General features: G+C 38.8%; 1 protein-coding gene and 1 long non-coding RNA gene across 6 annotated transcripts in view; one reads left to right on the top strand and one right to left on the bottom strand.

Annotated features, from left to right (window-relative positions):
- FMR1 (fragile X messenger ribonucleoprotein 1) overlaps positions 1-5,603 on the bottom strand; it is a 32,942-nt gene extending 27,339 nt beyond the window's left edge. For 2 of the 4 annotated variants that reach the window (XM_075763440.1, XM_075763441.1), the window contains exon 1: positions 5,292-5,514. In XM_075763440.1, coding sequence (XP_075619555.1) covers positions 5,292-5,342 — 51 coding nt within the window. In that variant the 5' untranslated portion in view covers positions 5,343-5,514. Of the gene's footprint in view, positions 1-5,291 lie in introns of all 4 variants that reach the window. The other 2 variants (XM_075763439.1, XM_075763442.1) reach the window with 2 other exon arrangements.
- A 460-nt stretch (positions 5,604-6,063) lies between these two features.
- On the top strand, positions 6,064-13,957 carry LOC142603371 (uncharacterized). 2 transcript variants are annotated; one of them, XR_012837290.1, is made up of 4 exons: positions 6,064-6,895; positions 8,236-8,302; positions 8,397-10,090; positions 12,206-13,957. It is a non-coding gene; the product is annotated as an uncharacterized LOC142603371 (long non-coding RNA). The 2 variants fall into 2 exon arrangements; XR_012837289.1 differs by having other exon boundaries at positions 6,149-6,895; positions 8,397-13,957.
- The last annotated feature ends 8,056 nt before the right edge of the window (positions 13,958-22,013 follow it).

Here is a 22,013-nt window from a genome sequence, read left to right as displayed (position 1 = left end):
AAAACTGATATGGCAAGTATCATAACATTATGTCAATTTTCCTCTGGTACATAAATATTTAAACAGATTTGTAGTAAGTAAAATGTATTTGGACTCTACAGCACTATATATTTGTATACTTCTAAGTACAAATGTTTCAAAACATTTCTAAGTTTTCATTAAAAAAATTAATACTCAACCATTAATGCCTTTGGAAAACCAAAATTAAAGCTTATCAGAACTGCTTGGTTTTCTTTATCCTGTGATATATGTAAGAATTATATACAATGCTAAAAAGAAACAAGACCTTTAACACCAATAAGCCAAATTCACAGATGCAGGACAAGCCAGCCTCAGATGTCAGTAACGGCAGAGAAGAGGTACTGACTTCACATGAAGTATTATGAAAAGTACAATAAGCATTTATAAATCTTTTTTTAAATAAAGAGTATAAGTTGGGCATGGAAATTCAAACATAAAGGTGCGTATTTGTGAGTTTGAAATGCACACCCAAGAAGGGACAGAACACTGGCTATGATCAAGTGAGCACATAGATGAAAAGCATTAAAAACCTAGTGAAACTAAGTGGAAGTAGAATGAGGGAACAGGACAGTGAAAGAGTACAGCAGCTGGGATATCACTGCCACTAATAGCAGTGATACCCAATAAGAGCGCACAAAAAGAAATCAGAATCAGTGAAAAAGGTTTGCTTTCACTTCTGTGAACAGAAGCACATTTTACAACGGCTAAGGCTGATTCTTCTTCTCTAATGTGGGGAAAAAAAAATAATCAAATGTGGTAAATTTTTTTACACCAAATTTGACTTTCAGTCACATAAACCATTAATGTTTCTCTCTATGCTTCAGACCTAATTAAGTAAAAAAGTTTACAATCCAGCATTGACATGTTATGGCATTTCTCAAACACATTAGCATTCATATTCTAGGAAGGGTTATATGCTGAAAAGATGGTCTAAATTTTACAAGTTGTTTGATAACAAAACAAGAATTACTGGAAACACCTGTATATTTGTTATTTTTATATTAAATGGAATGACAGATACTTCAAAGGCTCCAGCTGCCATGAAGTTTTGTTGCTTTTTTTAAAAGTCTGCTCACATCTGATGATGTGAGCATTATCCTCCTTTATTAAAATGGTTGACAACTAACAGTAAGGAGTGAAAGTAGGGAGAATATGCTTTTTAAGATAAAATAAACCTATGTTGATACAAATGTGCATCTACTGTTTTCACAACAGTTCTGTAACATTTCATACCTGTCAGAAGGAGAATGTCAAAAGGGAACTCACATGACTAATCAAATCTGAGAAAGGCAGGCCATACAAAGAAACAGAATAAGGAAAGAAGAGTAGTCACATAAATGGTACCCAAATGAGGGAAAAGGGTACAGATGATCATCCTCAGAAGGACTGAGGAGACAGGCTTGTGAACGTACACAGAGACTGGAGATATTCGCTGAGGGTATGTCCGTATGGAACAGTGAAAGAAAAGAAGAAGTTGCTACAGAATGCAACAGGAGGCCAAAGGAACAGTTGTTAATAGTGAGACCTGAAGTAACAAAGAACTTGGAAAGATGAATGATATTGTCAATTGTAGCTTTTAAAAAAAAAAAAGTAAAGTATCTATAAAACCAAGGAAACAATGGCAAAGTGCTGAAACTACTGGGAGAAGAAGTAGAAGATTTTTAACAAGGTTATAGTGCAAGAAATGGCAAAAATTGGTTACAGACAACATATAGATGTTAACAGCAAACATCATTCCAAAACTATCGGCCTCAAACAGGATGCTTTCCACCTTTAGCAGAAGATACAGGAGAGAATCACTCCCAAACTGGAAAAGAAAAAATCACTCCCCTGCTGGAAAGGCATCCAGCATGTCCCCTTTTAGAGGAAAATAATATCTAAAGCTAGTCCTGGAAAGATTAGACAAAGGACTACCTATTAGTCCTCTGAGAATGAGATGAAAACTTTAAAACCAAATTTAATACACCTATACAAGAAAAGACATGAAGAGATATGCGCTAATAGCACACATCTGCAAGATTTAGTTACTTAGCTGTGAGCTGCAAAAAGGCAGTTCCCTCCCCTTAGGATTCACAGTCCTGGTGGTTTGTTGGACCAGTCTTCTTAAAATAAATAAGGGAATCTAATCTTTTCTTTCCAAGGATTCTGGGCCCAGCAACACACCAAGTCATGACTAAGCATCTCTAGGTACCAGACTGTCAATTATCCCTGAATCATGCTCATTGATTGCACTGCACTTTCCATGGAATAATTCATCTTAGTCAAGGAGAAAAAAAATCATGAAAGTATGAGGCATTTACCAAGCAATATTTTAATTCCATTCAGAAAGAATTAGTCTCCACTACAGTGATCACACCAACACACTCTAGTACTCTGTGAAATGCAGTGCACCTGACCAGTATGAAATTTTAATTCAAATCTTCCAGTTGAGTATGAACACATCCCCAAACCATCTCCTATGTTTTATGTGGAATATGATCCCTCTAGATGTATCTCAGAGCACACTCTGGATCAAGTCTCACAGATAACACAAGCAGAGAAAAGACTGGTTTATTAGCCTCCCTAGGGCTTAGATGACAATTCGGCACCAGTTTTGTACTGTCAAGATCAAGATGCTGCTGGATACACTAAAGAATGAAACTAAGTGCTTCAGGACTTGAATTTATAAGGTGCTCAGAGAGAGCTACAAGGAGGGTATGAAAATCTGAAGTGGATATTAGGTGCCTACTTGCACCACTTAGTCCCTTCATGACTCTACCAGCCTCATATTCCTTCCCTCTATATCTTAATATCGAGATAGAGGCATATTTTTCCAAAACATCTACATATTCTGATGAAGATCTTCAAAACGATTCAAAGCCAAAGAAATTATCACAAGTTATCAGTAAACCATGAGATTGAATAAAAGAACTCTTTTGCTTTTGATGTGTTTGCAGCGTTACTGTTGTAAAACATTTCTCAGGAGGCTGCTTAAAGAAACTTTCTACATGAAAAAAATAAAATAATCTTGGAATTAAATCTGCACTTGACATCATCACACAGTTCTTGTTATGCTGGGTCAAGCAATTCATTTCATAATCAAATTCCCCATCTGCAAGATGGGCATAAAACTCGCAATAACATTTAGATAAATTACTTAATAACACAGTGATACTGAGACATTGTGATGAAAGAAAAAATTGTACCTAAATTCCAAGTAATTCAGGCTAGAGGAAAACTGCTGATTTAAATTGAACATTATTGCATAGGGTTTTTTTTTAAAAGAGGAAACTGAGCTTTTTTAGTTAAAAAAAAGTTGCTGCATTTATCTTAAGTGTGATGCTCCACCTAGTCAGGTAATACAGGTGAAGACTGATAAATCTGTGTGCCCCATTTGTCCCCTTAGATAGTTTTACCAAGTCCTCCTGGTTAGAGATTAAGACAACACAAAAAATTTCCTATGTTTATATTTCTAAAAGTTAAGAGGCAAACATAATATGCAACTTGGAGGCAATGACTATGTTATAACTTGGATACATTAAGTCATGATTAATGAACAAGCTCCCATGAACATACACTCAAATGAAATTCTCACCTAAACTACAAACACCACTGTCGGGATGTTATGGACAAAAGGGGTACAAGACTCCATGTCATCAAAATTGACTGTAACCAAAAAAAGTTACAGAAGCTTTTAATTCTCCCAGGTTTCTTTGATTAACATTGTCACTAAAGAATGCAGAATGTCATTTTTATCATCATCTATTTCAGAAGACTGTGTAAATACTCTCTCATAATTTGATAAAAATCTCATTTAAAAAAGTTCTCTTATGCATATTTATGCCTTCTGTTTCCTTCTGAGCAAATATTACATCTTTAAAAATGCAAAATTGATTTCTGAAAGTGTTAATTTAATTCCAGGAAGCAATATACAGATCTAGGACTTTGGCTACAACACTGCAAACCCACAGGATGCTTATTTACCATATTTACAGACTTGCTTCATACATACTTTGTTTTATAAAAAAATTTCTGAATAAGAGATTATCACCTATATTTTAAAAATAAGCTTTTAAGAGGTCTTTTTTTCTTAGAAACACTCAGAGCTGTTGGGACTGTATCATTTGGATATCGACCTGCCCTACCACACTAACATCAGAGTGTGAAATTCTACCTGTTCCTTCATTGCTAACATAAATATTGGATGTTGCACAATAACTAGGCCCGATTTTTAAAGTACTAGGAACATTTAAACAATGGTAGACTTGCAGAAACCAATCCGTGACTGTTTCTGGTATGTTGATAACATGTCAATGATAGTAGGCCCAAATCCACCATATCCAAATTTTATGTTTCTGTGAACAGGATAAACCCACAAATTATACCCTATTAATATGCTGATTAACACAACCCAACTCATGCAAAGCCACAGCAATACTGCACAGCATTAATCAAAACATTAAGCACTCAGCATATATGTTCAAGGCTCAGTGATGGCTTTATTCAGCCCCAGCACAAGGGCTTGGAAACAAACATGGTATGCCATTAAGTAGCTTCAGTAAGAAGTACGTTTGGTAATTAAATGTATTCAGCAACTCAGCACCTGTCTATTCGGTCAAGCAATGCTCTCTTTGATATCAGTAAGCAGTGTCCCCTGCCATGGCATTAAGAGCAGGAATCCACGACAGCATTCTACCACGAACGTGTATTTAACAAGGGCCCTCCCCTCCTCCCCCGCCTTAAACACCGTGCACCAGCAGTACAGCTCTCTCAGAAACCTAGACAGCGAGAAAGACTTTCCTTAAGTAGCGACAAAAGCTGAGGATTTAGCAATTAACGCCCCATCCCCAGCGCTGATCCTCGCTTCGGCGCCAAGGAGAAGGCGGCCCCGGGCTCTCCTCGCCTCCCCTCGCACACCGGCAGCGCGAGGGCCTCCCCTTCCCACAATAGGGGGAAGGCCCAAGGCCTCCTCGGACGCCGGGGCCCTCTCTCGTCTTCCCTCTCTTCCTCCTCGTCAGGCCTCGAGTTCCCTCAGCCCTGGGGCGGCGGCGGCCCCCGGCTCTTCTTACCCGAGGCCCGGCTCCCTCTCCCCATACACCGAGAGGGACCCGCCGAGGCCTCCACCCCTGCCCCACTCTTCCTCCTCCTCTCCTTCCTGCCCCGGGGCCTCCGCTTTCCCTCAGAGCGGGGAGGAGGAGCCGCCACCGCTGCCGCCGCCTCCTCCTCCTCCCGTCCCAGGCCCCACTCCCTCCCCTGAGGCCCAGCCCGACCCAGCCGCGAGCTCCCGGTACCTTGTAGAAGGCCCCGTTGGAGCCCCGCACCTCCACCACCAGCTCCTCCATGTTGTGCCGCGGCGGCTCGGTGCGGGAGACCCAGGCCCAGCGCCTCCTCCCTTCCCTTTCTCTCTCTCGGCGAAGGAGGGGGAAGAGGAGGAGGAGGGGTGTGTGTGCCGGGGCGGGGGAGGGGAAGGGGAATCTCGGTTCACTCCGAGCCCGAGGGGGTGGGGCCGGGGGGGACGGAAGGCGGGCCGCGGGGGGGGGGCACGGCGGGGGGGAGCACTGCGGGGACGCTCCGCGCCTCCGCTCCTCGCCCTCGGCCGCCCGGAAATGAAAGCGAAACGGTCACCGCCGGGCGGCGCGCGCGGGTGGGGGGGGGCGCGCGGGGGCGCCCGTTTCGAATGTAAACGCTAAATACCCGTCACGTGACCGGCCGCGGCGGGGGGGGGGGGGGGGGGGGGCGGGGAGCTGGCCGCAGCCAGCACGCGCCGCTCGCCCACCGCGTAACGGCCGGGCCCCGTGCCCCTCCCGCGCGCGCGCGCAGCCGCAGCGGCAAGGGGCGATCGAACCCGGCAGTTGTGACGGACGTCCCGCCTCCCCTCCTGGCGCGCGCCTGAGTGACTGCCCCCGCTGGCCAATCAGACTGCGTGCCGCTGCACCGCGCGTCCTGACCAGAAAGGGGGGCGGGGCGCGCGGCCTGCTCCGGGCGCGTGTGACGGGGGCGGGCGTGTGCGTGTCTCTACGGCGGGCTGAGGCAGGGCGCGGGCGCTGTGCAGGGGCCCCTGGTCGCGGCGCTTGGGAGCCGTGGTAGTGCAGGGGCCCAGGGAGAAGTGATGGGGGTGGTGGAGCCGGCAGAGCGCGGGGGTGCTGGGGTGGGTAGGGGAAGGCGCAGGCCTGGGCCCGGGGGACTCGGCTCAAGGCCCTCGGGACGCTGCGGGAGATGGCTGCGGCGGCAGGGGGCAGCGGGCTCGACCATGCAGTGGTCGCTACCTCCCTGGTTACGGTCAAGAGTGAAGAACACAGCGTGAATTGTGGCAGTTTTTAACGAGTTCTGCACTAACAAATGGTCTGGCTGTGGTTATGCTGAAGACCTAAACGCCTCTAAGGGGTGTAATACAAGATGAACAGAGCTGTCGGCCTGGAAGGCTGGTGTGCTAGTCTCTCTGCCTCTCCGTGTCAGTTAAGCGTTCAGCAAACTAATGAGTTCACCATGTAACACATACTATTCCTTTAGCTGCATTTAAACACTCAGACATTTCAACAACTCTGCTGACAGCAAAGTGTAACACTGCGTACGGTTCACCATAGAACCTGGTGCTGAATATTTTAAAAAGCTGCTGTATCCATGATGGAGCATTTACAATTGAAAGTATTCTGGCACAAAAGCTGCTTGTTCAGCCTTTCATTAGACCTGCACAAACATTAACATGATCTTCCCATGTGTGTGGTTTTTTTCCTACTAACTACAAAGAAGAGAAGAAAAAAACCCAGATCTACTGTTACCTGCAAAAGTCACGAACACAAAGTATTACCATGGCTGTGATTTCTCTGAATAAGTGTGTGATACTCTCCTTATATATGGGGTGAATACTGATGAATTTTCAAAACTCTTGAAATCAGTAAGCGTATGATTTCATCTTTCCTCTTGTTTTTTACATTGTGTTTCACACCTTGCAAATTAGTGTTTCTCTGTGTGCTGCATTTTACATTTAACCATGGAAGAGTGTACAGTATTTCTTGTTAGCCGCTCAAACTTTTCCTTTCTATTTTTTTAATGTGTGAGAGATTGAGAGTTGCCTGTAGCAATCCCTGTGTACTATGTGTTCACCTGCTTATTGTGATGTTTATTGTATGCATTCACAGTACTGAAGTAAATTTAATAGTATGATTGCTATGCAATGTACCCTGAAGGGGAGGTGTCTGATACTTTTTTAAAAACTAGAAACCGTATAAATGGTTCAACTCAAAATTTCAACAGCCTGCTGGGAGAGATGATGCCCAGCTCTAAAACAAAGTTAGCTGAAGGTTGTTTTTTTAGGATTGATTGTTTGTCATAATTATTCTCTTTTTAATAGAATAGGTTGCTGTCATGCAGGTGGATTACCTCTCAGCAGACAGAATGTAAAGGTGTCTAATCGAGCTCTAACTTCCAGTGATGATTTCACCACTTTCCCTAAGCTAAAAGCTGCTGTACTGCATAATCTTCCCCAATGCTTAAGTTTTCCTTGCCATTGCTTAAATTCAACATTTTTTATTTTGTCCTGACTAGTGAATGTTTTAAGCCTTGTCTACTTAATGAGAGAATTTAGATATTTCCAGAGCCCACTGTCTAGTTTTTCTGCTTATTGACTCTTAACCTTTCCTCTTATTTTCCAAATTACTAGTTGTTTTTGCTATTTTACTGTGAAATATCTTCAGACTGAACTGTCCATCCTTTCTGAAATGTGTTCACAAATGGACTAGTTCTTATGTAGACTTAGAGTCAACTAGATTCTTTTAAATATGTCTATATTTCAAAGGCAGTGACACTATAAAAATACATCTCAGTAATTCCATTAAAGTCTTTTAATATTAAAGGTAAAATGTTATTTCATTGAAATGTTAGACTTCACTTCTTATATAAAATCCTAGCGTTCAGTTACACTATGCTGTGGCTATGGGATTATAATTCAACCAAAATTCTCCACCCCTCTAAGCCCCGAATTCCTTCATATTCCCCAACAATCTCAACTCACCTGTTCCAAGTCTTGGGTTTCGTCCTACAGAAGCTCAGGGCTTCTGTTTCTTACTCAGATCTACACTACTTGGTGTTTGCAAGCTGATCTGCTAACTGGAAGGTATTTCCGACACTCCGCATTTGGGACACCTCTTTTCACCGTCAAATTAGTTTTAAAAAAAACCTAACTTTGAATTTCATTCACTAATGGATTTACTCAAATGCTTTCTTAAATATTTGTAGACAATATAAGAGAAAGGTGTCCTCCCATCCTGTCCTCCCTTGGAAACCTGAAGGACATGAAGCGAAGGTGAGTGGAACTCCTCAGGACATATCAGAGTTCTGTATCCTTGGTCATCAATACCAGTTTAGCTAATACTATTTTCCTGGTATTTGTATCTTAGGTGTTCCAGTTCTTTGTCTGTTGATCTTCACTAGGAAATGCTGTACCTTGAAGGAAATAAGCATTTAAAATGTAGCCATCAACACCAGCCTCTCAGAGCAACAGCAGCACTCGGAGCCTTTCTCAGCATCATGAATTGCTCATGAATCAATTTGTGAAAGACCCTTCATAGAGACATTGAGGTAAGAGTCACAGGAGCTACTGAATATTTGTCCCACCTTGTGCTATTATTTACGTTATGGCTCAGTCAGGGACTACAAATAAGAGTTACTCATGAAACATTCTTTTTAAAAGGTGGTAATCTGATTAACTATTAAAGTCTCTTAATGGAATTTTATACAATTCCCTTATTTACACACTCATTTTGGGCTTCAGCTTAGTCTTGCTGAGGTTCTTAGAGGATTTTAATTCAACCTTGCAAATTTTTGTCTGCTGGTTTTCCTTGTGCATCAGTTCAAAGACGAGCCTCTCCTGGATGACTTCTTTTCCCCTACATTATGGTTTTCAGCATGCCATACAGGTGATATTTAGACTTCTGTATTTCCATCTAAGCCTGGTAGCCACAATATTTGTATCTTATTTCTGACACTGTATTTGATACTGAGAAAAAAAGGCTTTGCATTCATCTGAAATACGTAGGATTTTGAGTTATTGCAATTAGATGGAACAGCTCAGGTTGTTGTCCTGTCAGTTTATAGCTGTAGTTAAAGTTTCAGAGGGCAGGAGACTATCACACTAGTTTAAAGGTGGTCAGATGCTCTTTTTTTGTTGGTAAGTCTCAATGAAGTGCCTTTCAGTAATCTAACTGAAATGGTGATGTTATAATAACCAGGTCAGCGGTTAAAAAAAACAGTTACAATCAATAGAGATATAAAAATGAAAAACTTCTTAGACAAGGTTGCTTTATGATTAATCAATAATAGCTGAAGGTTGAATATAACCAAAGTATTGCAGTTTTATTAGCTTGTCCTTGAGTAAAGTGATACCCAGAAATGACATATATCAAAATCAGGGTGTAGAACAGCTGGTATTCCCAGAATTTGTGAGGAGAAGCTGAACTAAACCAGGGAAGATTTGTATGTGTACAAGAAATCAGATTATGCTATGCTTCTTTATTCAGTTCTCTGAATAGTTAATGTGAACTTTATCTGGGAGTCCCAGTAAAACACTCTAAAAGGTAGTGTTCACGTGGAGAGGCAATGAAAGTATAACCATTACAAAAACACAAAAACAAATATTGTAAAATTATTAAACCCAAAAATCCTTCATTACACATGTTAGACTGGTGGGTAATCTTCTTGGATCTTGTAAAAACTTATTAGTGAGAAGAGCCAACTAATCTCTATTGATTTCCTATCATAATTATTTAAGCTGACCTTTGATTAAACTTGACTATTTCTTTGTTTCTTTCAGAAGTCATTACTCCACCTTCTCCTCCTCCAAATATATAGTATTCTGTATAGCAAGTTTGGAATAGATAGGCACCCAAGGTTCATTTTGTCACAGATTCTACTTTAGTGTAGATATATGTTTCCACTAGTGGTTTTCAGTTTCTACAGTATACTGTATCTTCCTGACCTGAATATGGAAGGAAGCCTGAGGGATTCAAGTCTACTTTGCACCTGCAGTACAGAAGCTTCCCAGTTTCACAGAGAGGAGTCAAAGAAGTGAACACTGGAATCCAAACTTCAGAAGGTTATTAAACTTTGTAACTTATGAAAGCATGTATTTTTAAAATACAAAGCAAAGTATTTTTAAAATACTACCTACTAACTGTCAAGGTCTAGCTCAGTTTGGTCATCCAAAAAACAACTGTCATTGTCATTCAACTCACCTGTAAAATAATTGTCTTGGTGGGTAATCTCTTTCTTATTTGCTCCATGTTATGTTATTTGTTGGAATAATGGGTGTCATTTAAAATTAATAGTAATTTTTTCTGCATTCTTCCAGAACAATACCCGTATATCCTGTTGTTGGTCTACAACCCTCAGTAACACATTTCCTTTTTTCTTTTTGAGTATCAGTAATGAATTTGAAAATGTACCATGTAGCGTTTTGCTGCTTAACTATTCAGTTTCATCTCCATTTCTCTTGTTTTTGGGTTGTGGGGTTTGTTTTTTTTTTTTCATGCACAAATGCATTTATTAGTATATTAAGACTGCATGTTATTTCATCTGCAGAAGTATATTGGTATTGTAAACAGTCCATGTTTAGACAACACTCGCATTCATGTGTAAAACTGCATGTTAGTTTATTCAGCTAATTTTGTTTTTATTAATCATTAACCAAATCACATTTGAGATAAATGTGAAAAGATGCCCTGAATTATGTACGTCTTGACAATGAATGAATTAAACCAGAAAAAAATTACTGAAAACTTGGAGTACAACTGGTTAGAAAGCAATACAAGAGAAATGTTCTATTCTTTTCATGTGGTCAGACAGCATTTGTAACTGTAAACATACAGAATCTCCCCTACAATATGCATGCTGGATGGCTATGTATGAATATTGTATGGTAATCCATACAGTAGTCCTCATTTCAGTTAAGTGAGTTTTAGTATGAACATGTAACACTTAAATAATAGTTTTTATCTCTGGAAGCTACAAACCTTAATATTCTGTGATCTTCATGAGTATTGGCATTAATGTTGCCATTTAGAAAAGAAAAGATTGGTGCATTAGGAGTTGACTCACCAGGGATGGCTTTGGTTCATAGAATTAAGAATCATATACAAAAGTTACTGGCATCAAAATGGCTGTGATTCACTTGGCCATCCTGAGAGCGAGGCAAGTACAGCCCTACATTTCAGTGGCTATATGCAGAACCTTAGATAACAATTCAGACGAAGACAGCTGTGCTGTAGACATCTACACTAAGATGAATTCCACATTCCACTCCTTTATGGAGTTTCCAACCAGCTCCTGTATATTTGTTAAAGGGCAGTATTCATCAGCATCAATGTCAAAGATGGAACTTGCGAGCTTATAGGTTCAACCTAGAACATAAAGTTATTTGTACAATAGATAGAAATTTCTAGGCTATTTCACATCTACTTCTATAACAGAGTACAAGCCTGTTTTTCTAGTACCCATGGAAAATCAATTGAGCAATCATCAGGTAGTGATTTTAACAGTGCATTCAATTTGTTGTGCCTATGAGCAGGATGCTTCAATACTGAAGCTAGTACAGATTTATGAAGATTGATTACTGCCTCTTTTGAACATACTGCAGTTTTCACTGAGATTAACCTGAAAAGATCACATGACTCTTCCCAATCCATAGCAGAATTCCCAGTGATGTTGGGCAGCAGTAGGTCTATATGTCAAAGGCTATATATGCTAGTACATTTTTATGGCCTTAGCATTATTTGTATTGACCCTGATGGGGAGTGCTATGGAAGTGCTATATAAAATGTCATAATCCTGGCAGACCGTGATATTTAACTTCCTATTACAAGCATACATCACTTAAAAGATTTGTATTTTTCCACTAAATTGTTATAGAAAACGAGACCGTAATCTTACAATGTGGCAACAGGTGAATAGTGTGACAAAAATAAAAAGCAAAGGAAGCAATCAGCTTGTAATAATAGTCTTTTAGTCCTGCTTTCTGGGTTTTTTTTTTTTTTTTCAGATAACATAGATGACATTTTTGTCTCAATAGCTAACATTTTATCCTTTACTAGTTTGAAAAACAGTCTTTGACATAACATTTATACGTTTATATCCTGGACATATTTGGCATAGCTATATTTTTTTTCCCCTGTGGGTTTCAAAATTTGCTTATATTAACTTGCATTTTCTGTAGCTTCACAAACTGCAGAAAATAATATTTGAAGACAGATCAGTCTGAAGATTACCTGAACACCACGAAGATTTTAAGTGCAATAATTAAGTCCTACCACTAGAGGACCCCCAAAGACAATTTGTCTTGTGTGGAAAACGAGATTATACAAATTTGTCTTCAGAATACAGATGTGTGCCATACATTTAATTATGCTTTTAGATAGCTTATACATTTCACTGTAATTTTTAAAGAAGACATGGTATTAGCTCCTTAAATACTGACTACAGACTATGTTAGGACTAATAGTATTTCACATAAACCCAGGAACCATATTTGAACCAGGTTACACACTAAGAACATATAATTACTTTTGTTATTATTTTTTTAGTAGTAAATTTAAACACTTAGAAAGGATTTTTTATTATTGCTAAATGCATTTTAATTTTGAGAACTGTCTTGTATACCATGATCTAGATTGTTCTTCCATTACTTTTCATCTACTCAGAAGACTATGAAACACTCATGCAGTACCTGTGCTGAATCCTGAAGTTCCCTTACAGACCCTTTAACTAGACCATACTTATTCTACTTTAATGATCCTGTCCCTTTCAGCTTACATTTTCACAGACGACTTTGACATTTTCACAGACTTTCAAAGAAAATCATATGCACTAAGAGTGGAGAGTGAGGTTGAGCTCTCTTGGATTATAATGAAAAGTCAACTAAATGTTCTCATTCTACAGGAAGGACTTCGGTGCTGTACTCTTTACTCTTTAAAAAGCTCCACTTCAATAATGTATTGCTAAACCAAATCAAATGAGATTTTCAGCAAAACCATGGTGATATTAAATGGAAGGCTGCTAAAGGAACAGCCCTTCTAATTGAATCTCAAAAAAAAGAGGGAGTATCAAACAAGGAATGGAAACTTATTCAAAACTTTTAAACTACTTTTTAATAACAAGTTAGAGAAGTCTATCTTTACAAAACAACAGAAAAAATAAGGTTATCACTTTAGAAAGAGTCTACTTACCGTTCAGAAAATTTTAAATCAGGACACTTAGGTGAGTATGCATAAAATTTAGCTTCAGTAACCCATTAGAATGGTCTAATTTTGATAACAGAAGAGGTCAGTCTTGGTTGTAAAAGTATATGGTCTAAAGCCAAAGCCCTGACTTTGTAGATAGACAAAACCACGACGTTTTCCCATTACTTTTTAGAAAAAACAAGAAATACAAACAGTTTATGGTAGTTCATCCAAATATAGCTTTACAGAAAATAAGAGACATTTTGATACTATAAAAGAAGGCAATTTTCTACTGACAATGATAATCAAGCTAAATGACAATTAATTATCATGGATATTCCTACCATTCATTATACAATCACTTCAGCTCATGTAACAGTCAAAGGCCCTAGGCCTGTGTTCAACACAAGCAAACACTTAGGTATTCTTAAAACCAGTATGAGCTAGTTTTATTAAAGTGTCATAGAGAACAGTTTCCTCAGATCTCTTAATCTGAGTATGAAAATATTGATGACATGTCTTTGAGCTTAGACTTGAATAAGCCTGAGTTTAGATAAATCATTACTACAAGAATCAGTCTGCTTTTATTCACAAAGATACATCTAGATAGATTATCCAGTGTTAATGAGTGCTTCCTCAATAGCAAAGCACCTGAAAGACTAACATAAATCTCATGCAGATGTATTATCATGTTAGTAGGAAGCCAGGTTCTTGTATGTGTAAATATCAATAAAGTATTTGACTCCATTGACTGGTCTTTTCTCTGCCACTATGGAAAATACCAGACAGCAAGCAGAAGCACTGCTGGACCTAATTTAATATAATTAAAATTATTTCCTTTATAACTGATGGTATTGTACCTGAAGGGAATTCAGCCCCAAATTTATATGGTATATTCACAATAACAAAATATAAATTAACTTCACTCCTAAATCATTCCTATATTTACATATTCTACAGTAGGCAAAAGCTTGAGATTGTATGTTCTAGTTTTGAAAATACAGTTTGAAAGGCTCCTGCACCACAACTTGTGTTAGAGGGATTCAACACCATGGACACAACAGTGTCTATTCCCTCCCATACCCTTCACCCAAAAAAACCCCCAAAAACAAAAACATGAGACTAAATAGATGATTTTGTGGTCTTTTAGCTTGTGATTACCATATGTTTTAGCAAAACTAATTTGTCTCCCTGCTTTATACATCTTCTGCTTTTGTTAACATTATTGTCAAAACATCTAGTCCTGTACTAAGTTAGATTAGCAATTCACACCTTTATAAAAGATTTGGCAGCACTCCAGTGTTTTGATGTCAGACATGATTATTGATTTGCATTTTAAAGAGGTGCCATTCACTCAATGCATCATTTTTCCTTTTGTACATGTAACATTTTTCAGAAGAGATGGAAAAAAGAAGTGTAAATTTATTTTACAAGTGCTGTCTGAATGTCTTGGAACAACAGACATTGCTGAATCTGGCAGCTGGTGGAAGAAATGTTTCAACTGTGGAAGGAAAGTTACAGATTTCAGTGAGTGAAAGACATGGTTATTCTTGCAAAGATGTTGTGCCTCTGCACCAGTTGCAGGTGGCTGTTTTTCTGTTGGCTGCCTGAGCGTAGGCTACTTGTCATCACCTAGTCTGCATGCAAAATGGCAGCTTAGGCTGGTGGCATGCAAAAAGTCATCACTAGGAATCACAAGTTATTTTCTCACTCTGTATCATGAACTAAACCACACCACAAATACTGAGGTCCTGTGATAAGATTCGTTTTGGTGAACCGCTCTGCCGAACAGAAGTACCCAGGAGCTTTGCTACTGGTTTCATTGAGGTCAAGATTCGTCCTGTCATCTACCACTTCAGTCTTCAGGATCTAATTTGCCCAGCTATGAAGGGGGTTGCACTCCATGTCCTTCAGACATGCCTTCCAACCTAAATTATTCTATGATTCAGTAATGATGCCGTAATTTGCATTTCAAGCATGTTCAGATATTCATGCTATTTGATGGAACGAGAAGTGATGTCCACGTGGCCAGTTTTCATTAAATATTAAAATGCCACATCTGTGGTTAAATATAAAGTTTAGGAGACAATCTTTTTCTTCTTTATTGACTCTTTCAGTGCCTTGTTAAAGCTCACCTGCTACAGAGCGCATTGCAGCAGATCTCTGAGTTGGAAACTATACCACAGAAAGGTTGTAACGTGGACAGAGGTTCTGCCATGCAGGCTTTATAGGGGTGTCAGGTATTGCCAAAAGGTAGCTGATGGACATGGAGGGATAAAATAAGTTACAACAGAAGACACAGCTAACCAACAGCTGAGAAAAAGCATCTCTGAATAGAAGGAAAATGTCTCTGAAATGACTGTCTAACATTTCCCAGGAAGAGACAAGCATTATCAGTCAGAATCACAAGAGACCAATTGTTCTGATATGACATTATGATTATAGGCATCATAAACCCTAAAGGAATTTGTCTTAATGAAGTAGCGTGGCAGTTTCATGTAAAGCAGCTTCCAAATGGTATAAACACAAATTGTTGTACCAATTCATATGAATGGAAATTAAAGGCTACCAATGGCTTTAGTTGTGTCAGTCCTGAAAAAGAAGAAAATAAAGCTAGTCAAAGCTTTTGGCCCATTGGAAACCTGTTATGCTTTTTACAACAGCCCAAGGAAGAACAGCAGGACTGTGGTTACTTGAGGAGAGGATATGAAACAATACTGCTCATCAGGTAATTTCTCAATTATTTGTTATTGATTGGACAAAGAAGAAATAAATCTCAACCTCTAGGCTAAAGCGTTAGGTAAGATGACTGTATTATCAAAATGATAATAAGAATTTTCTAGAGAAGACAGGAAGAAAAATTAAGAACTCCTGCTGTAGATGGTACAATTGAGAGGAGGATGAAAGACCACGGAGATGTCACTGAAGCAGATGCAAATGTGATTCTGGATATGAAGAGAATTACTTACTGGTAAGCAAGTGGCTTTATGAGCCAAAATGATGGTGAAGCTGTATCAGCTGAAAAAGCCAAGATACACACTGAAAAGAGCAATGGCATAAAGGCTGTTTCCACCTTCTCCCTGCCCTCTGTCCTTCAAGAACCTGGGGGAGGACAGGAGGAAAAGCCACCCAGTGTGATCCTGATGGAAGACAGGAAGGGCGTGGGCAGGCCATGTGGCACAGCATCTTTCTCCTTTATCCCTGAGGTCTATCATAATAGGCCAGCAATCTTAATTAAGCATTCCAATAAGACAAATACCAAGTAAGACTGATTCCTATTAAAGTCAAGAACAGTTTTGTTTGTTACCTGAATAGGAGCAGAGTAGCCCCAGCAATGCTCTGTGCATGAAACAGGGCTATCAAATCTCAGCAATGCTTGGATATATAGTAATTAGCTATTGCTGGTGTGTTCACTTGATTTGATTTATGCTTTGACAGCTTCCCAGCATGAAAAACAGTGATTAAAATAAGTCATTCAGAGATATTATTTAATGAGAAAAAGGTGATTGAAAGGCTGTATGTGCTGACGCGGGTAACAAAATTGTACATCAGAACAGAGCAAGAATTCTCTGAGGAGAAAAGTGAGGATCTGTGTTCAAATAAAAATTATTTAGGGCATTGGGAAGACAAATAAGGAACTACAACCCAGATATCTCTTTCCAAGTCTATTTTCAGACTAAATTAAGTAAACAGTGAGGGGAGTAGCATCCTTCTTGGTCTGTCCACCAGTAAGAGACATTTCCCAGCTCTCTTAGAGCCTGAAGCACATGCTGTGCAAGCCATTCAAGGGTGTCAGCAATTAAAGATCTTATTTGGTTTCCACAGACATGAAGGCAAATTTCCCAATGATTCTGATGGAAACTAGAAAGACTTGAGAAAGCAGGTAGAAAAATACTCATAAAAACCTCAGAACTTATTTTGGGGTTTTTAAATTTTATTTTTTTTTTTAGGATCTGTATCTATAAAGATAGAAGAAAATTAGTATGATGTTCTTCAATAGCTATTGTTAGTGAGATATATGTTAATAAAAATCTGAGCTCCCTGAAAACTTTATTCTACTTGATCTATGTCAAATTAATCACCGTTAAGATTTTATCCAAGCTGAGTAAATATAGCAGTGTGTCTGTCAAAACATGAAGCCTTGGTTCCTAACTAGTTTTCTTGGTCCCTTGAAAAATGAGTGTTTATCAGATGACTGTCTTAATGAAAGAATAATAGGTACTCTTTTTTTTTAACTCCCCAGTTACTATGCAGAAGGCTATCAAATGATTTTCTGGGAAATTTGTATTTTATTACAGTAGTTCGCTGTCTCTAGAACTGCTTGATTGACCAGCTATTCTCGTGCAAAGCTAAAAAGAAAAGCTTTTCCAGCTAGGAAACAGGATTAAGTTTTCTTTTTTATCAGTACCGTAAAGCAGAACAGCTTACATTTGTTCCCTTTTTCCCTTATCGCATCATAGTTTCTGATGCACCATAGTGCAAAAACATTGGTTTTCCTATCTTGGTGTGAAAGCCTGTCACTAACAAGTGATTATTCAACTTATTTTTCCTTTTTTCCCTCAAATATGGCATGAGCCTTCTAATGTTTCCCTCAGATGAAACAGAATAATTATAACTTTAGAAGCATTGCTGACGGTATTTTGTCCCCTTTGATAGACTAGGGGTGATTGATGCTTGGAGGTTTGGGCATTTTTTTTAGGAGTTGGATTAATTTATGGATTTTTGGTCACTTTCCACTGTGAGCTGTGATAATAGAGGCTAAATACAGGAAGGTTTTATCCCTGTTAGGACTAAGAAATGTAAAACAAAATTTCTCTTTTTATTAGAGTTTGGCTCCTGAACCAGAGGCTATAGTAATAACAATAAGTGAGATAATTTTATAAGCATTATCTGTAAGAAATGTAATAAAATAGCTACAGGAGGAAAAGCGTTTGGAATTATCTTATTAAAAATATTATTCAGTATGTTAGAGATTAGAAACAATAACATCTTGTTTCCTGTGGTAATAATGTGCTAATAAGAATGGTTGTATTAATAGCATTGTTGCAGTCAGCCAGTATTGTTGGAGTTTAACATAGACTGAAAAAGCCCAACTTTTTCAGACTACTTGTGTTTACATTTTTCCATTAAAAAAATAAAAATCAAGATTCCTTCCTTTTTATCATAAGTTTGCATTGTGGGTACTTAGGAGTGCCATGAGGTTTGGGATTTCACCTCGCAGACTGCACCCATATCTGAGACTTGTTTGTTTTAAGGGCAGTATTGGTTGATCTATTTGATCCTACCCAAAGGCTTGAGTCTGCTATCATTGCTGTGAAGTACATAGGAGACTGGGTTGGAAAAGAATTATATGGTATGGGTGGTGGTCCTTTGCTGTGCTGGTAACACCAAAATCTGTTTTATTGCACCAGGTACCAACTTGGTTTTCTGAGCGCATGGCTGAGGTAGGCGCTTAGATAAGAGAAAGATGACCATATGATAAAACAACAAGCCCTGCTTGGTAGGAAGAACGTAAGAGCCAAAGAAATAAAATAATCAGAAGAATCAAAGAAATAGAAATAATCAGTACTGGACCAAGTCTAGACTATCTGCAAGTGTATGAAATTTTCAGCAAATACATCAAGTTTAAAATACTGACTTCCCTTGATCTCTTTGTCAGGTTCTTGATTTCTGCTGCTTTCTTTGGTCAACTATTCCATTTTTATTTTTCTATGAAAGGAATCTATTTCAGATTTCTTTGAACTTTACCTGCCTATGTCTTGCCTTTATTTTCTCTTTTGTTCTTTCAGTTGTCTAGCAACCAGCTTCTCAGTGACTTTCACTGCAGTTTCCTCTTATTACATTTGCTGCATTACTGCATTGGATAGAGCCTAGAGCGAGAGCTCACTTGGTTGGCACAACACAGTTAGAGTCGTAGGCTTGTCCTTGCACCAAACCATTGACAATATGAGCAGGCAAAATGGTTTTAGAGAAAGGGTATAAGGCATAAGCAATTTAAGCTACAGAATTTTGACATTTATCAAATTTATGTCATAACTTGAAAAGAAGAAATTCTGAGTCTGAGTATGACTGTTAAATTATATAGAAAATTTTTATCATATAAAAAGAGCTGCTAAAGGAGGCAGATAAAAGAAAACCTATTTATCACTTTTCACAGTTGTAGAACATAAAGCCTTTTGCAGAGCAAGGCATGCGTGAAGCCACCTTGAGGCTGCGTATGGTACTTCTCGAAATCATTGAGTAGAAGCAGGATATTTCATCAGAAAAAGACAAATGGAAAAAAAAAACACCAAAAAACAAACAAACAAAAAAAACCCACCCCAAAACTACAAACCACCTTATTGCTTTCCACAGAGTTGTCAGTATTCACTGAAATGGTATTCAGTGTTTTCTGAATAGAAAGACATAAATAGACAGAGACATCGGTAGGGTAATGTCCATGTCTTCAAATTTGTAACCAATACTGAAGCCAAGTTTGAGGCACGTGGAACCACAGTTTTAAAGTCCTCTCAATTCCTCAGGCTCCAACTTCAGATAATTATTGGCAGTGTGTCAGAGATTACAGGACAGACACATTAGTTTGAGCAGTCCAAGATTGAAGTAGCCCCTTTTGAGCATAATAGAGAATTTCTCACAGGTAACCCAAGAAATACACTGAAAGTGAGGGTTAGAACTCATCTACTGTTACTGTTACCATTTCTCCACGTAGCTGTAAGACCTTTCCCCCCATATTAGAGACGTAGAAATTCGTGTTTGTGTGGAATCAAATCAGTGATATAAAAGCTAAGAACTCCTCAGATCATATGTGGTAGGTAGCAAAACGCGTGGACTGTAAGCGTGCTAATCCACTATACCAAAATAACCTGAGTTTGCTTAAACTATAATTGAGGCTGCTTCTAGTTAAACCACACGGGCTGTCATCAAGTACTACAGGTTGCAGGTAGCAGAGTAGCACAACATAGCAGGTAGTAAGAGTGACAGCAAAACTGGTCTTGTCGCTAAATGGTGCTATAGATTTGAAGCCAATGAGCGGCATAACAAATTAAGAAGCCTGTTAGATATTCTGTTTGTGAAGACCCACATTTAAAAATAACTAGTCAGAGCATCAGCTTCTTTCTTGGGCTGAGTGACATGTTTTGAAATTTTTTCTACACACAGAGAAGGGAAAAAGCTGACTTAAAGAATTCCTATTGACCTATAATGCAGAGACATTTCAGGCACTAAACGGCTTGCTTATCTGCAAATTCAAAATATCTTCTACTGCATGAAATGTTGAGCATGTTCTAGAAGGCAGATAGTAGCAGTGAATTCAGAAGTATAAAGTTAAATAGGTCTTACTGATTGACTGCCACACCGTGTGCAACAAATGTGCAGCTGTTTTCCAAGGCAGTAGGGGCACTGTGGACTTCAAGGTGATCCAAGCTAAGGATATTTATCCAGCCTTTATGTCCATGGTTTTATGCATACAAATTGCATATCATCCTGAACTTCCTGCTGGGTTTTAGTCTTCTCCAAGGAAAGAGAGCTCAAGCTATTAAAGTCTGTGTATTGCTTCTTACTGATTATTCACTGAAGGGCTAGGTGATCATTGAAAAGAACTTCTTCCTAATTCCCTTCCTAATACTAGCAGGCGTTGGTATTCAGACATCCCTAGAATTCAGAAAGACTCTTAGTTTAATAGCATTAATCCTTATATTCATTACAACAGTTATTTACGTGAATTGTAATCTCCTAACGTGACTAGCACATAGATGTGTGAAGAGAGCACCCAAAATCACGGCACTGCTCAGTCTTTTATCGCACACTTCTCTCTACTCTGCTCCCAAAGTCACTATTATTCACAGCAAATTTATTTTAATATAAACACGTGCCCGAAGCAAGCAGCAGTTCCCTGCTATGCTCTTTATGCCCCCCCCCCCCCCAATTCTGATATCTCAGTTCAAAATTGCGCCTCATGGGGGTGCTATCCCACCTAAAATAAATTGTATTGTATTACACTGCGAAAGGCCTCCCTAGATCCGAGTAATATAGTGACACATATTTGAAGACATTTCCTTTCCTTCCCCCCCCCCCCCTTTCAGCATACTCTGTTCCTTTATTTCCCACAGGATCCTAAGAGCAACTCTACAACTGAGTTTCTCTTCTGCCAAAGAAATCTTCAAATAAAAAATAGATTTTTGTCTTTCCAGAATAAAGTAGCACCTTTCTACGTGTAGGTGAAAAGCTTCCTCTGGTGAAAGAAAGAAAGAAAGAAACAAAGAAAAATCCATACCTGAAGAAACAGTCTTTTCTAAATCATAGCAGGATAAATAGTTTTAGCAGATTTCAGAGATTTACACCTCCTTGTGTGATTAGCATCCAGCTTCACAAAACAGAAACTCAAAAGCTAGCTTTGATGGTACCTATTTAGGACATTATTCGAAGTATTTCCCATCTTTTTCCAAGTAACCTACAGTCTTCTTCTGTTCTTGCGATAATTCATAAGCAGTAAGAGAAAATAACAATTTATATGACACTTTGCATCCTCAAAGCACCAAAAAGAATCTGAGAATTTCTGTATAACTTATAGTTTTTCCTCTCATTATTAAGGAAAAGATGCAAGTATTCTATGGGCCTTAAACCTGGGAGTAGATAGATCCATGGCAATATTTATCCTTTTTTATGTATGTGCCAGTCATGAGTGTACTCATGCTCAAAGCTGAAGAGCTCTGTTGAATTGGGAACTCTATTTTTTGCTTCAAGAAATCTGCAGTAAAGTCTTGGTCTACTCTGTTTGTCTAAAATCCTTCTAGTTTTCTCAAAATC

Source organism: Balearica regulorum, chromosome 11 (assembly GCF_011004875.1).
Source record: "Balearica regulorum gibbericeps isolate bBalReg1 chromosome 11, bBalReg1.pri, whole genome shotgun sequence".
Lineage (NCBI taxonomy): Eukaryota > Metazoa > Chordata > Aves > Gruiformes > Gruidae > Balearica > Balearica regulorum.
The sequence above is the reverse complement of the archived record's forward strand: the minus strand, read 5'-3'. Positions and strand labels throughout refer to the sequence as shown.